The 14,924-nt window shown below is 38.8% G+C and overlaps 1 protein-coding gene across 1 annotated transcript in view; it reads right to left on the reverse strand.

The window, feature by feature from the left end:
* Positions 1-774: 774 nt before the first annotated feature.
* The window catches only part of LOC130234785 (small conductance calcium-activated potassium channel protein 2-like), a 29,934-nt gene continuing 15,784 nt past the window's right edge, over positions 775-14,924 (reverse strand). Inside the window, exons 2-5 of the mRNA XM_056465086.1 lie at positions 14,379-14,815; positions 5,164-5,176; positions 3,292-3,387; positions 775-1,365 (exon numbers count right to left, since the gene is read on the reverse strand). Coding sequence (XP_056321061.1) covers positions 775-1,365; positions 3,292-3,387; positions 5,164-5,176; positions 14,379-14,815 — 1,137 coding nt within the window. The remainder of the gene's footprint in view (positions 1,366-3,291; positions 3,388-5,163; positions 5,177-14,378; positions 14,816-14,924) is intronic.

Genomic DNA, 14,924 nt, shown 5'->3' on the forward strand with positions numbered 1-14,924 from the left:
GTAAGCTCTAGCTTTGTGTAGCTTGCATTGTCATTAAGTGACATATGACTATCCTAATCAACATGCAGTGTCATTTAAATACAACGTGTGGTCGCTTACACACTATTTTTCCTATTTTTGCAGCAACTATTGCTCCCAGCAGAGGCACTATTTCAGTAAATGTTCCTGTGGGTCATATTTCAGGGACGGTTGTACAGGTTTGAGGACAGGTTGCACCTCATCTCACTTGATTCAACTTTGTTGTAACATTGGAGATAAACAACTCTCACAAAAAACGAATAGCTTAAAGTTGGTTTGTCATTGTGAGTTGCTGGCAGCGTGAATGAGGCTTCAAGTAGTATCTACTTGTTTGAAAGATTCATTCGGGTTCAATTAAATCTTGTGTAAGACACATGTTGGAGAGGTAAAGGTGAGGAGAAGCAGGCAACGCAGGCAGGAATGTCAAAGACACAGTACAGAAAAAGCAATTAATGATCTTTGTCTCTTAAATCTAACCCATTCATCACAGTGCTGCTTCAGCCAAACAAGACCGTGTATGTCCAATTCCTAATGTGCCTTTAATATGTCGAAATCTACACCGCCTCATGGGATGAGATCATGATGATGCAGTTTTTGAAGTGGGTTATCCTCGGGGCTCCTCAAGATTACCAAAACAAACCATTCCGCAAACAAACAATTAGGCAGTCATGAATTATTTAACAATCGCTAATACGGCTTACGAAACATGGACTGGGATTTGTGGTGCAATCGCAGAGCTGATGGGAGAAAAGCTCTTCATACAGGCAGCGTGAGGCTGTTGGAGATGCTCCTGGAGGGGAATGAGTGAGTGGGAGATGCAGAGAGAAGAGAGCGAGAGACAGAGGAAGAGAGCGAGAGAGAGAGAGGACGAGTGGAGGGGAAGGGAATAGCTGTGTAGCTCGGGATCACACTCTCCGTGGTGCCATACCTCTCACAGACCCGCACGGTCCAGGCTGCGATGATCCAGGAGGAGATGCTGAAGACCAGCAGCACTGTGCCCGGACAGATGGTCATGAGGGTCTTCATGACGAAGCGTGTGTTGAAGTTGATCTTGTTGAGGGCACCTATACTGCGTGAAGATGCGTCCGTGAACAGTTTGCTATGAAGGAGCATGACCCGGCCTATCAGGTAGAGGCGGAGGAACATGGGAATGGAGAGGATGATGTCTACGTCGGCGTCGGCCACGGAGGGCACGTAGGTGAAAGCCAGCCGGGCCGTCCATGTGAACACGTACTGGCCCGGGATGGGGTGAATGGCACACACCAGCAGCTCCAGGACAATGAAAAAGATGCGCTCGTATGTCATGGCTATCCTCCAGTCATCCGCACCATTGTCCACCATGAACAGCTGCGGGGAGCATGCAGAGAACAGGGGGTTATTTGGCAAGAGGAAACACAAATAAGAGGAAGTAATGTCAGGTGAAGGTTTAAAAGTGAAGTGTGCAACTTTTCTTGTATTTCTGTTTTTGGTATGATGAAAACAGGTCGATTCCTGTGTAAACGTTGATTCAAAATAGGAATTGTTTAAAGGGGTGGTCCACTACAATATCATATTTTAAACTTTAGTTGATGTGTAATGTAGCTGTGTGAACATAAACAACATCTCTGAATGTAAGACGCTCAATGCAAAGGGAGACATTGGCTTTTACAGAGTTAGCTTAGCAAAGCCTAAAGCGAATGAAGTTTGGGGACTACAAAAAAAACCATCTGGGCTAGTGAGATTACAAACGCTTCAGGTTACACGCATTGACATACACCCCACGCAGCGAAGGGGCGTGGCCAGAGGCGCTGTAATGCTATAGCAGAGAAAGCTAAAATGTCGTCCAAACGCTGCTATTTCCACAGAGCTTCTTCTGTTTCTGTATTTGGGCTTCCAAAGGACACGACACAAAGAGAGAAGTGCTTACAGTTTAATTATGTTCCAGGGAATTCTAATAATATATATAGCTAGCATTTGACAAAGGAGAGCTTCCAGAATCTTTCCCAGTTCAGTGCTGGATTCGGTTAAAACTCCTCCAACCGATGAAGCTGTGGATTGTGAGCCACAACCTGTAAGTATTTTATTTGTTAAGATTGATCAATTATATGCATAATTTCTAGCGTTAAAGGTATGTTGTAGCAAGGATGTAAACAATGGGAAATTCTGTTTGGCATCATAAACAATTTAGCTACAAATTTATATATCCACAATCTTAACCACCTCGTGCAGTGTCACTCTATGCGGCTGCTTTCTCTGCGTTCCACATCTCAAATAATGAACTCGCAAAATATATGTGAACGTTTCATATTACTTACACATGCTTAGAACACGAATGTATATGAAAGACACGTGTCAGTTTTATTTTAGAGAGCAAGCACGAGGTTCAGCTGTGTCCTCTTCATTTTATGTCAAATTCAGGCTCACACTGACACTGCTAAACTGACTGACAGTATTTACAGAGCAGAGGCACAGCGCATGCTAGTGACTGGACATGACACTTCCTAGTGATATGGAGCTGGTCTAAAATCACAGCACATTATGTTAGCTGGCCAATCAGAGCCTCTTAAGGGGAGGCTTTCAAAGGAACTAGGAAATATGACAGTCATTTTCATGTTAGCAGAGTAGCTGTATATAATCAAACTAAGATTTATGAAAAAGTTATGTTTTCTACAAATGAAGCATGAGCACATATTGCTTTGCTCCTTATAAACACAACCAAGCCTTAAAAATACCCTCTGGACCACCCCTTTAAATCAAATTGAAGCATAAGGGATTAAGATTATAATCTAATTACCTAATTTTTCCAATTTTCGATCTATGTTAAATCTTGTTCAGCGAATAATCTCTTATCAAGGCCTGGGTTATTAAAATTAACTAAAACCATAAAGAAATTACTTGAAACAACTTAAAACAAGCTTTTTAGAATAAAAATCTTTTAAAACAACTCAAATATAATAAAAACGATATTAAAAACTTAATGTTAACAGGAAGGTTTTTTTTTTCATTCAGGTTAACTTCATGTGCTAAAACAATTAACACTACATGTTAAATATGCACATAAAACAAACATTAAAAACAACTCATCACATTTAAAGTCAAATAAAATAATCAAAATTCAAAGCAACAGTGGATTTCAGCTATAACAAAAAATAGCAAAAATATTTGTATTTTAAAATAAAGAATTGTTAAAATTATAGGAATATAAATTACACACTTCACCTTTTATAAATCACATAAATCGATAATTAAAACACAATCCAATCAACTTTTAATTAGTGAAACTCAAGAACTAACCTGTATTTCCCGAGCGTGGTACATTATTATAAGACCAAGCAAAATAACAGTGGAAAGGCTGATAAGGCATTTCAGTGCAAATGAATATGAAGATTCCTGCACCAAGAGAAACAGAGCACACCATTAGCATGAACACACACACAGCCACCACACAGTCTTACCCTTTAGCAGCTTATGCTAAAGTTATAAAATCACGCTTGCTAATGAAACATTCTTGTCTGAATAGATGCTGTCTAAACCATCTGCGTCACAAAACACTGCAGTGCTTCACCCTGGAGGAGTTAATCCCTACTGTGTCAGGGGGGGAAAAATCACTTTCCATAATATTCCCCTTAGCAACAAATGAACCTCGTGCATTTGGGTACCAAAACATCTGATTAAGTTTGATATTTGGGTTATTCTCTGCCTAAACTCCCTTTGACACACAAGCATAATCACGCAATGCATGTGGGTGTATCTGATGATGTGAATACTTGAACATGTTTTTCGGCACTGTCCTGTCATCTCCGCTTAAATGTGTTGGTGGGAGTGAGGGACTTGTTAGTTGAAATGTTAGTGTTGTACAGCAGAATGAGCACTGCAGATCGGCATGTTTCATAGAGACTGGAGAAAGATATAATAGATGGTAAGGTGATTGTGATTCAGCGCAGTGGTGCGGCTTCATTGTTTTCTGTAGGAAAGAAGAATAATCCTGCATTGCAACCTGTATAAAAATAAGAACTATAGAAGAATAAGACCTTTGTAGATGAGCATATTTTTGTTGTGTACTAAAACGGTATATGTAAAGAGCTATAAATCTGAGGGATCTGTCAAGTCCGAGCACACTCTTGTTGTAAAACAGTTCTTGATTGGTCTTTACTCACCATTTCTGAGATCCATATTCTATTGACGGAACTTTGTGATGTTTTCTCATAACATTTGGAAACATTTCAGTCAGTACAACAAAAAAAAATATCCTTATTTCCTTTTGCTTTTTCTTGTTCACTCAACTTTTGAAAACATCAGCTGCACTGACCTATAATTATTTGTCACTAATACAAAAAAACATTAAGTTGGGTTAACATAAGATTAGTAGTTTTCTAGAGAGGTGAAATACTCAGTAACAAAAGCATTAATGGCGGTCACATATGAGGTGTTTCTGGGTGATGGAGTTAACACTTCATTCTGAAACTGTGGATTCAGAATTTATGGATGAACAAATACATTTTTTTTTTTTTTTGGATTTGTACAATGCAATAGAAAAGGGTCATGCCAAATTTATACAAATAAATGCATATGTATTTATTTATTTGCCTGGTGACCTTTTTTATTTTTAAATGCAGAAAACAGACCATCCATTTTCATTACAGTTTTGTGAAATTATTTATTTTTCGATTTGCCTCATCCCAGCAGAAACCGTTTTTGATATATTTTTGTTAAATTTGTGTTTCTATTAGCCACTTTTTCAATTTGCCATTTCAATTAGTGCAATTTTTAAGGGTAATGGAAATTCAGCTTACGATGATTATGACAAGAACTATTCATTGAGTTTTTCATTGAGGATTGTTTGAATCTACAACACCTACTCTTAATAAATATATGTGATCTGTGATGGCTTACTACTGTTTGGTAAAGCTACAAAGCTAAATGTGGTCAATTTGTCCACGTGTACCTGTGTGTACAATTATGCTTATTGTATTTTGTAGTTGTGACTTGTAACAAACCATATTTAACACAAGACTACCTGTTAAATAAAACCAAAAACATTTGACATTTTTACTTTCAATTTTGAATTTTATTTTGAATTTTGGCTAATATATTGCTATTTCCAGTCCTGGGTTGCGACTAGAAGGGCATCCGCTGCTTAAAGCATATGCCGGAATAGTTGGCGACCTCTGAATAGAGACTAAGCCGAAGGAAAATGAATGAATGAATGAATGAATGAATAAATGAATGTGAATGAATGAATGAAAGTTTGAATATATTGCTGAATATACAGTGCTCAGCATATATAAGTACACCCCTCACAAATCTATCTTTTAAATTCATATTAATAGGAAGCTATACATTATTATCTTTGTGCATATACATTAGATTAGTCAGTACTGAAGCCAAATCTGAAGCTTATCTGAAAAAATAACTTACAATAATGGTCCAAAAACACTCCGGTTACGAAAGTAACCCTCGTTCCTCGAGAGGGGGGAACGGAAATGCTATGTGGAAACTTCCACTATGGGGATTTCATTCAGAAAGCCAATCACCTGAAAGAGTATGTAAACGGGCCAATGAAATGCCATTGAGTTGGCAGCGTCAGCTTGCGCAGCTGTAGCTCGTTGCAATCAATTTGGCAATATAAGCACAGCGAAAGCAAGGCTGAGGCATCCTTTTTTAGCTGAAGAGACTTTCACCTCAACAGCTAAGGGGCAGTCATTATGGCGAAGGACCATAGCATTTCCATTCCCCGCCTCGGGTAACAAGGGTTACTTTAGTAACCGGAGCGTTCCCCTTCGGGAGGGGAACTTCAATGCTATGTGAAAACTTCCACTATGGGGAAATGTCTGAAAAACACCATAATGATTGAACCTTGCCCCGATGAGAGGTTTGCCAGGCAAAAGAGAGCATGAACGCACCAGCATCACCAGAGGTGCGGACTTCCAACGTGTTCCCTGGCCCTTACTTATCCCACTTCAACAGAAGATTTATGGGTTTAGATATATATTTTTTGGAGTACAAAAGCATCTAGATAATACTAGGAATTAAATACGACAGTACGTTGGGAAAGCATGCAGTCCTGATAGGGAGGATGCTGCAGAGGCCACCTGCTACCCAAGTAGGGAGATATGGTGGCAAAAGAGCATATGGACTAGCCCTGAGAAGGGGAGTACACATATGAATATAAGATGGTTAGCGGTCTAACTGTGAGGGGGGACTGCACCGTGGCTGTATAAGCATATGGGATCGCCTAGTGGGGATTGCGAATAGCAGGCACCTATACCTAGTACGCGCGCTGACCAGCGGGCAGACCTACAATGTAACAGGCCAGCATCTGACTCCTCCGCTGAGTGAATGCTGGGGTCCTCGGAGGAATCTCTGCAGGGCTCGCCTAAGTGAGGAAATTTACTGACAGAGTGAATAAACGCATGTATCTCCATATTAGGGAGAATGGCGCAGCATGCGTGTTACAACACCTTAACCGAGTTGTTTCCTCAACACGGGTTACCTAATACCCTTGAGGAAACCAGCTCCACTCGCAGATTATAAAACCTTGCAAATGTATTAAGTGTCACCCAGCCTGCAGCTCTACAGATGTCTGTTAGAGAGGCGCCGTGTGCACGCGCCCAAGAGGATGCTATGCTCTGAGTGGAGTGCGCACGAACTCCTGGGGGACACGGCTCGCCCTGGCTTAGGTAAGCGAGGGAGATGGCATCCACTATCCAGTGGGCCAACCTCTGTTTAGATATGGCATTTTCCTTCTGCCAACCACCATGACAGACGAAGAGCTGCTCAGATGATCTAAGACTCTGAGTGCAGTCCAGATAGATTTGCAAAGTGCGAAAGTAATGAAAGGGCTGTGTCTGTCTCCTCCGGCCCATATTAGGAGCGCTTCACGGTCCGTTTTACTGGACTTAGTGGCGCCCTGGGGCTGGGAGCGCTGGGAGCGCTGGTTGCCTGCGAGGTGCTCGACGCCGCTGCTTGGCCGGAGGCGCAGGTGGGGCGGGGCAGCTCTCGTAAGCGGGCGCTCACGGCAACAAGCAGTGGATGTGGATGGTTCACCGGGGGGGAGCGGTCTTACATCCCCTCCGATAGATGACTCAGCCCATCGTATCCGACTGCACCGCCGTGAATTCCTGGGTGAATCCACCGGCGGTGTCGCCAAACAGGCCAGCCTGAGATATGGGGGATTCAAGAAAGCGAACTTTGTCGACTCCGCGCATATCTATTGCCAGGTTTTAGCCCGAGGTGGCGCTCCTGGACCACTAATGTGGCCATCGTCCTTCCAAGAGCACACGCAGCGGACTTAAGGTCCGTGGAGCTCAGTCGGGTGCGGTGAGGGCTTGTAACAAGCCTAGGTCGGAACCACCCTTGTGCAGCTGGGCCAGTGCGCGCGCATGGACCCTAGCGTGCAGGGTGGAAGAAGCCTGTCCCACGGCTGTTGGGCTCTGTCTCCGGGGAGGCAGAAAAACCGACACCACTTTGGACGGGAAACGAGATTGACTCATACACCCGGGCTGCTTCACCATCAAGGGTGGTGAGGCCGGAGGGGCATGCAGATCGGGCAAAGAAAGGTGCCCTCCAAGTCTGCGTGAGCCCCTGTGCACTTCCAGGAAGAAAGGGGATGGGAGGCTAGAAATTCTTGTTTTTAAGTCCTCCACATACACCCATCTAGTTGGTCCGCCGCGGGGCTGGGGGATAAACCATCTCCAGGCCCGCGGCCCGAAAGCAGCCCGGCAAAGCATGGTTATCATGTCTGTTTCTAGATCTGACGACGCGCTTGCCTCCCGAAGGGAGGCAGCGGAGGGGGGAATCCTTTATCAGACCATGACAGCCCATCTCCGATGCAGTGGTGGACATCTGAGCCTCGGTGTCAGCATTAACATGCTGGAACCCCTAGACATGAAACGCAGTGCTCGTGCCCATCTCCAAGGACAAGGAAACCACCTTATCCAGAACGCACAGTCGGAGCGACGTCTTGAAAAAGGCGTGCTGCACAACCGTGTTGCGCTTTTAGGAAACCGCTCTAGAGAACCAAAAGAACGCCAGGCAAGGGAAAAACCCAGCTCGACCGTCTGCCGCTGCGTGTCAAACACTCTGGACCGGGAGAACCGCTCTCCTACACTCTCTCTGGAAGATTTTCTGGAAATCAGCAGGAGGACCCCTCATCGACTCTCTCAGAAGGCTGTTGAAGTCTCTGAAGCGAAAAGGATGCCTCAGCCTTGCTCTCCGCTGTGCTTATATGGCCAAATTGATTGCATCAAGCATCAGCTGCGCAAGCTGACGCTGCCAACTCATTGGTATTTCATTGCTCCGTTTACATACTCTTTTAGACGATTGGCTTTCAGAACGAAATCCACATAGTGGAAGTTTACACATAGCATTGAAGTTCCCCTCCAGAAGGGGGAACTAGTACAGCCAAGTTTATAGAAAAATGTACATTAAATGTTATAGAAAAGTATTAAATACAAACTTTAAAAAGAGGAAATCAAGAAGGCAAAAAATTTTAAGATTTAGTTGAAATTTGTAAAAAAAAAATGGAGACAATTTTTTTTGCAATATTTTGCTTGAATGTAATTGTATTATCTTTCAATTTCTAAATATGTTTGGTGACTAAAATATATTTTATAAATATATCTGTTTATAAATCTGTTTTGTTCAAATGCACCAAAATATTGCATACAGTTATACACTGAGAAATGGATAAAAAATTCATTTCAAAACTCAATTCAATTCATATGCTGACACTGTATAATATATTGGCAGACACATCAGTGTGCTTGACAAACCGCCTGTAGACACAACACCTTCCTCTCCATATGCACCAACATTTTCTTAAAAAAAACACTGTTAAAAAAGGACTCATAATAATATTAGTAATAATAATAATAATAATAAAACTGCTAAACTTAGAATTGTCATGTATCTATCTATCTATCTATCTATCTATCTATCTATCTAGCTATCTATCTATCTATCTATCTATCTATCTATCTATCTATCTTATAATATATATATATATCTTAGCTAGTAATATAATATATATATATATAATATATATATATTATAATATATATATATATATGAGTAGATAGTATATATTATATAGATATAGAGTATATATATATATATATATAGTCTATATATATAATATATATATATATATATATTATATATATATATTATATATATGATATATATATATATATATATTATATATTGCTGCTCTCTGGTGATTTGAAGTGCTTCTTTTTTTCCTCATATTTAAGTTACTTTGTGTATGCTAAATGAATACTGTACGCGTCAATTAAATCAGTTAATTTGGTCCAATAAATCTTCCTAGATTTTTCACATCTTTTTATCTCAATGCATTGTACAATGATGTACATTACTTTAGAGAAGGTACTGTGTCCATCTTTCAGTCTAAAATTTCCAGGCCTTGCCACTTATTTAGTGGATAAAATACCATCTTTAAAACCATCCAAGCATATCAGTAAATATGCCCAAAGATAGCCTTAATTTATATAGGCTTCATTTTAGTTTTGCACCTTACTGTTGGTAAAGGCTATCATCTGCAAAGCATTTGTACTAAAAGTGTGACTTACAGCAAGTGACTTTTTGGAAGAAACACGCTGTATGCAAAAATGTCCTAAACCAAAATTGTATGTTCTGCTGCTGGTATGAGAAAGTGCGCACAATTTATATAACCACAGAAAAGCAATTAAAGATTTAATTGTTAACAGTGAAATGAGAAGTCTTCTCCCTAACCCCATCTAATTTTACCCTGGCTCCCAATGGTCCCTCTATGAAAAAATGAGGTCTGAAATTGTTATAAATTTCCCGTGTGACAAATTACACAGTAACTATTAATGCACCTGTTGGTCACCAGAAGTTTTTTCTTTTTCATTATTATTCCAAAGGTCAGACTCCTGACAAACACCTTGCTTTTCTTTCCGGCTGACATTCACATGCCATTGTTCCTCCCTTCCCTTTTTTTTTATGTTTTCGTGCAAGATCAAGCCATGTGATAATTCACTTAATTCAGCTGAATGTGACAGTAGCACTGTAGCAGTTCTCTCCCACAGGGCTAGAAATAGCACAGCCATTACAAAATCCACACCTCATGGGATCTGAGTGGTCACAGTACCAAACACCTCATTTTGGGGACCCTGCATTAAGGATTGCTTTGGGAGTTGTCTGCCTACCTCAAGTTTAGAGTTTTTAAGCACTCTTAGACCTCCAGTACTGCTTGTGAAAGCAGATTACAATCCAGTATGTGCGATGTCTGTGTTTGTTATGATGTAAATTATGTATGCCATAATATAGCAACAGTTCATGAGGAATGATGATTTCATTAGAAAGCTGACATTTTTGTGAAACTACTACTGCTATGTTTTAATGACTGGTAACATTTTGTGATAAGGTTCCAATAATTAACATTACTTAAAGCGTAAATTAATACTGAGGCACAGTTTTAATTAATTAAAAGGACATCAAATATTTTTATTTCCTGATTAGCTCCGATCAGGATTTTTGCAGCCGATACAGAGTACAATTCCTTGTCATGGTGATTGGCAGATACCAAGTACAGATTCTGATGCTTCAAGCTTATAATGCAAAAAGCTTATTTTCTTTATAAGTATGATACTTAAGTGGAGATCTTGCCTTACCCAAGAAGATAATTAAGAATGCTGCACATAATCCCTTAAAACGTCTATTATAACCATTTAGTGTGGACATGTCATGGTCAGAAAGAGTTACCGAAAATAATAGATAAAAAACTGATTTAAATAATGGTATGAAATGATTAACAATGCAATTTAGACACATTGCAAATTATGGAAGAAGAATTCAACATGTCTCAATGAAGAAAAATTTGGAACGCATAATTGATGCATAAGAAGTTAACCTAACCAATGAAATACTTAGAACATTACTGTGTGTCTCAATCTGTTCTCTTGTTCACTCACTCTCATCACCTCTTCCTCTGCTTGTAAACTCATAAACAAACAATTGCCATCGGTTCATTAGATCGGCCAGATTGGCAAGTACCGATTGAGTCATGAAATGTGATTATCAGCCGATACCAATCTCCGGCGATTGATTGGAGCATCCCTAATAATTAGTATGGTTAAGTATAGTAGTCTGGAACTTATACAAAAATTATGAAAAGCTACATATACATTATATATTAGACTATAAAAACAAAAAATACAAAACTTATTGATAAAATGAAAATTACAATAGAACATCTGAACAGAAAAGAACTCATTTAAAATGTAAATAGAACATATAATACTATACGTGATACTAAAATGGCACTGCATTGAGAAATGCATTTGTTAAAGTATTTAATAGTTATGTTAATGTTTGGGTAACACTTTACAATAAGGTTGTATTAGTTAAAGTTCGTTAATGCATTTACTAACATGAACAAACAATGAGCAAAACATACAGTATTTGTTCATGTTAGTTAATGAAAATAGTTGTTCATTGTTAGTTCATGTTAACTCACAGTGTGTTAACTAATGTTAACAAACATGATTTTGGATTTTAATAAGGCATTAGTAAATGATTAGCTATGATTAATAAATGCTTTACAAGTATTATTTATACTCAGTTCTAGGCGTGTAACGGATCACTGTAGGTCCGTGACTCATACGGATCACAACCCATGGTTCGGATTAATTTTACTTGTAGATTAATCCTAAATTCGTGTTTGAGTTAGTTATGAAGTTACAAACAGTCAAATAACACAGAAGTATTGGGACAACATGATGGTGATTTTAATCTTTACCATAAAACTGCAGTTCATAGTTTAGAATATAACCAGTGATGTTTATGGTAAAGATTAAAATCACCATCATATGCTCTTAATGTGACACTCAAACATGAAAGTTGTAGGCAAGCAATACATTATTCAACTAAAGGGTGGCGACAACCAGCCATCAAAAATATGCCATTGAATAATTCTTCAAAATGATCCATCTAGCAATGAAACATGAAGTTTTGAGTGAATAGCGGAATCATTTATTGAAAAGAGACTAGAAATAAATATGGTTAGAACAAATATAATGTTAGATTTATACATCGTGTTATTAGCAGCAGTAGTATACATTCATTCCTTTTCTTTTCGGCTTAGTCCCTTTATTAATCCGGGTTGCAACAGCGGAATGAACTGCGTATGGGGGAAACCGGAACACTTGGAGGAAACTCACCGCGAATGCAGGGAGAACATGCAAACTCCACACAGAAACGCCAACTGACCCAGCCGAGGCCCAAACCAGCGACCTTGCTGTGAGGCGGCAGCACTACCTACTGCGCCACTGCATCGCCCACAACAGTAGTAGTAACAGTGATTTTTTCACATTACTGAATATTTTACAATTGATTTTTATTCAGCAGATTATTTCTTCATTTATTTTATGAAATCAAACGTTTCTGCAGTGCTGTCTTTGTAATAAATGGAAAGCTCCATCACCTATTTTGGGCTGATGCCGAAAAATGGTCAGATCTGTGACTAAAAAAACCATCATTTGAACCGAACCATGGGATTTGTAATCCGTTACACCACTACTTAGTTTGTGTTAGTAAATGCATTAACTAATGAAACCTTATTGTAAAGTGTGACCAATGTGGGTAATAAAGCTACTCTCAGATTAGGTCCAGTAAATAATATCAACAGGAAATTTTGAGCAATGGATTAGTAAATGTTGAAAATAACATTAAATTTAATCAATGCTGTAGAGTTTTTTATTGTTGGTTCTTTTTTAAAGTCTATGGTGGTTCATTTAATAATTGTTAACAACTGGAACCTTATTGTAAATAAATACCAACACTTTCTACATAAAAGTTGAAGCTAATCAGGAATTTTAAAATAACAATTTGTTTGTCCCTTTTTTTCTTTGTTAATATTTAATCCTTATCCTTTTTTACCAAAGAAAATTTCTTATTTATTATATTTTATCAGAAAAGGTCAAACTGAGGATACTGCACACATATCAGTCCACATGACATGATTGCAAGTTATTAATAATTTCTTCCAAAAAAGTAAAGACTCTGTGTTTGCAATTAATTTGCTACGAATCCAAAAAAGGATTACACACACAGATAATATCAATTCCTTTAATTATTCCATGGACACATTTTTAGACACACAGCAATTTTACTTAACTGAATATTTAAGCATTGACTTTTTACTTTTTAGGAGGAATTCATTTCTACAGTGTTATAATAAAATGTTTTTGACTTTTCCATTTGCAGTTTAGGATCATATGACATTTTCAATCCCAGAAATTTATTCAAACTTTTCAATCCCACTGTTTATTATATCGTCACCTTGGCATTATAAGGTTCTATCGGCGTTCTAAATGATTTTGAGATATTGAGCTGCAGAGTTTGAATTCCATATAGTAAACAATATGCAGCTAACAGTTCTCTTTCATACATTAATATGACAGAGACCCTCAGTATACTCTAAATGTAAAATCTGCAGATAGAACTAAAAAGTAATTTTTCGCTTGGAATTATAAGGTTCTATCTGGCAGATCATTAATTGAAGCTTTACTTTTCAAGAAATACGATCACAAAAATATAAAGTGGTGTTGTAACAATATTTTGATGTTTGAGAATGTTACATTTTTGCTTTCTGTAACATTTATGTAATGTTTTAGGATGAATTTTGCTTCCTGTTCAAATTAAGCAAACAAGGCTGTGCTAAATATTTTATCCAGCGCAGATTTTAATTTTATGTAATTAATATGGTCATATTTATTGAATTTTATGCTTTATATGAACTATTAAATTAGATTTTATTAATTATATGTCCCATGAATTAAATAAAGTATTTGCCCTTCAAGGCTTAATATCAAATTCAAAGACTTTAAAAGAAAACAGACAATGAGCAAATGAGTTTAATAAACACTGAAAATTGCTTCACTGACTATATATATATATATACACAAATAAAAATATTTCATATTTAATATATCAAATTTTTTAATAACTGTTTATTTTCAACAGAGTAAAATTCAACATTTCATCTCAATGTCAAAAAATGCCTCTAAATCATCACATTTACACACATATTTTCATCGTTTTAGGTTTCTTCTCAATTTAATTTGTTGCCAGCATTATTTAGTCAACTCTGATTTTGTGTTTCTTTCTGGTCTTTCCCACTGTCAACAGAGCAATATGGCAAAATCACAAAGTAAGGTGATCCTAATTGGTCCTCGTACGTGCATTTGAAATGCTGATTGGCTCACAGAAAGAATCTAATATGTGAATAACTCAATTTTGACAAAAATGTCAGATAGAACCTTATAATTCTAAGCTGACGATATACTATCATTTCCATATTCGTGTTAAAAAACAGAGAGCACCTACTTAGTGTAAACCCCCAGGACAGTTCAGTCTCTGTTACCATCACGACGATCCCAAACATGCCGAATATCAGGGCATAGTCACTGAGCCGCTTGCGTTTCTCAAAAAGTGCCCTCCTGTGGCCCAATTTGTAGCCAATATCTTTATTCTTCTTCTGCGGTGCGTTGCCACTCTCTCGGACCAGGCTCTCATTGGACGCCTTGCTGGGGTCTTCGCCTCCGCCCTTGGAGACGACCACTTCCAGGCCGGAGCTGTGCAGGGTCTGGAGCGGCTGGGTCTCAGAGTCATGCTCCGCCAGGTTGCGTCGTGACGCTGCCAGGCTGCCCAGTGGTCTCACCACTCCTCCATTGTACTTGCAGCTGTTCATGGCTATCTGAGGGAGTGAGTGACTGCTCTCGGAGACGGAGGCCTTGGATCCAGCATGGCTCAGCTTTGTTCGCTCAGCATGTGCCTGTCAGCAAAAAAAGCAAACGCAGACAAATAAGTGTCAGCGGCATATACACGGAAAGCTGGCATTAGTCTGCTCTCTTGGCCCTGCTCCATGGCAAAGTTGTCCCGTG

The sequence above is a fragment of the Danio aesculapii genome, chromosome 2 (assembly GCF_903798145.1).
Source record: "Danio aesculapii chromosome 2, fDanAes4.1, whole genome shotgun sequence".
Classification (NCBI taxonomy): Eukaryota; Metazoa; Chordata; class Actinopteri; order Cypriniformes; family Danionidae; genus Danio; species Danio aesculapii.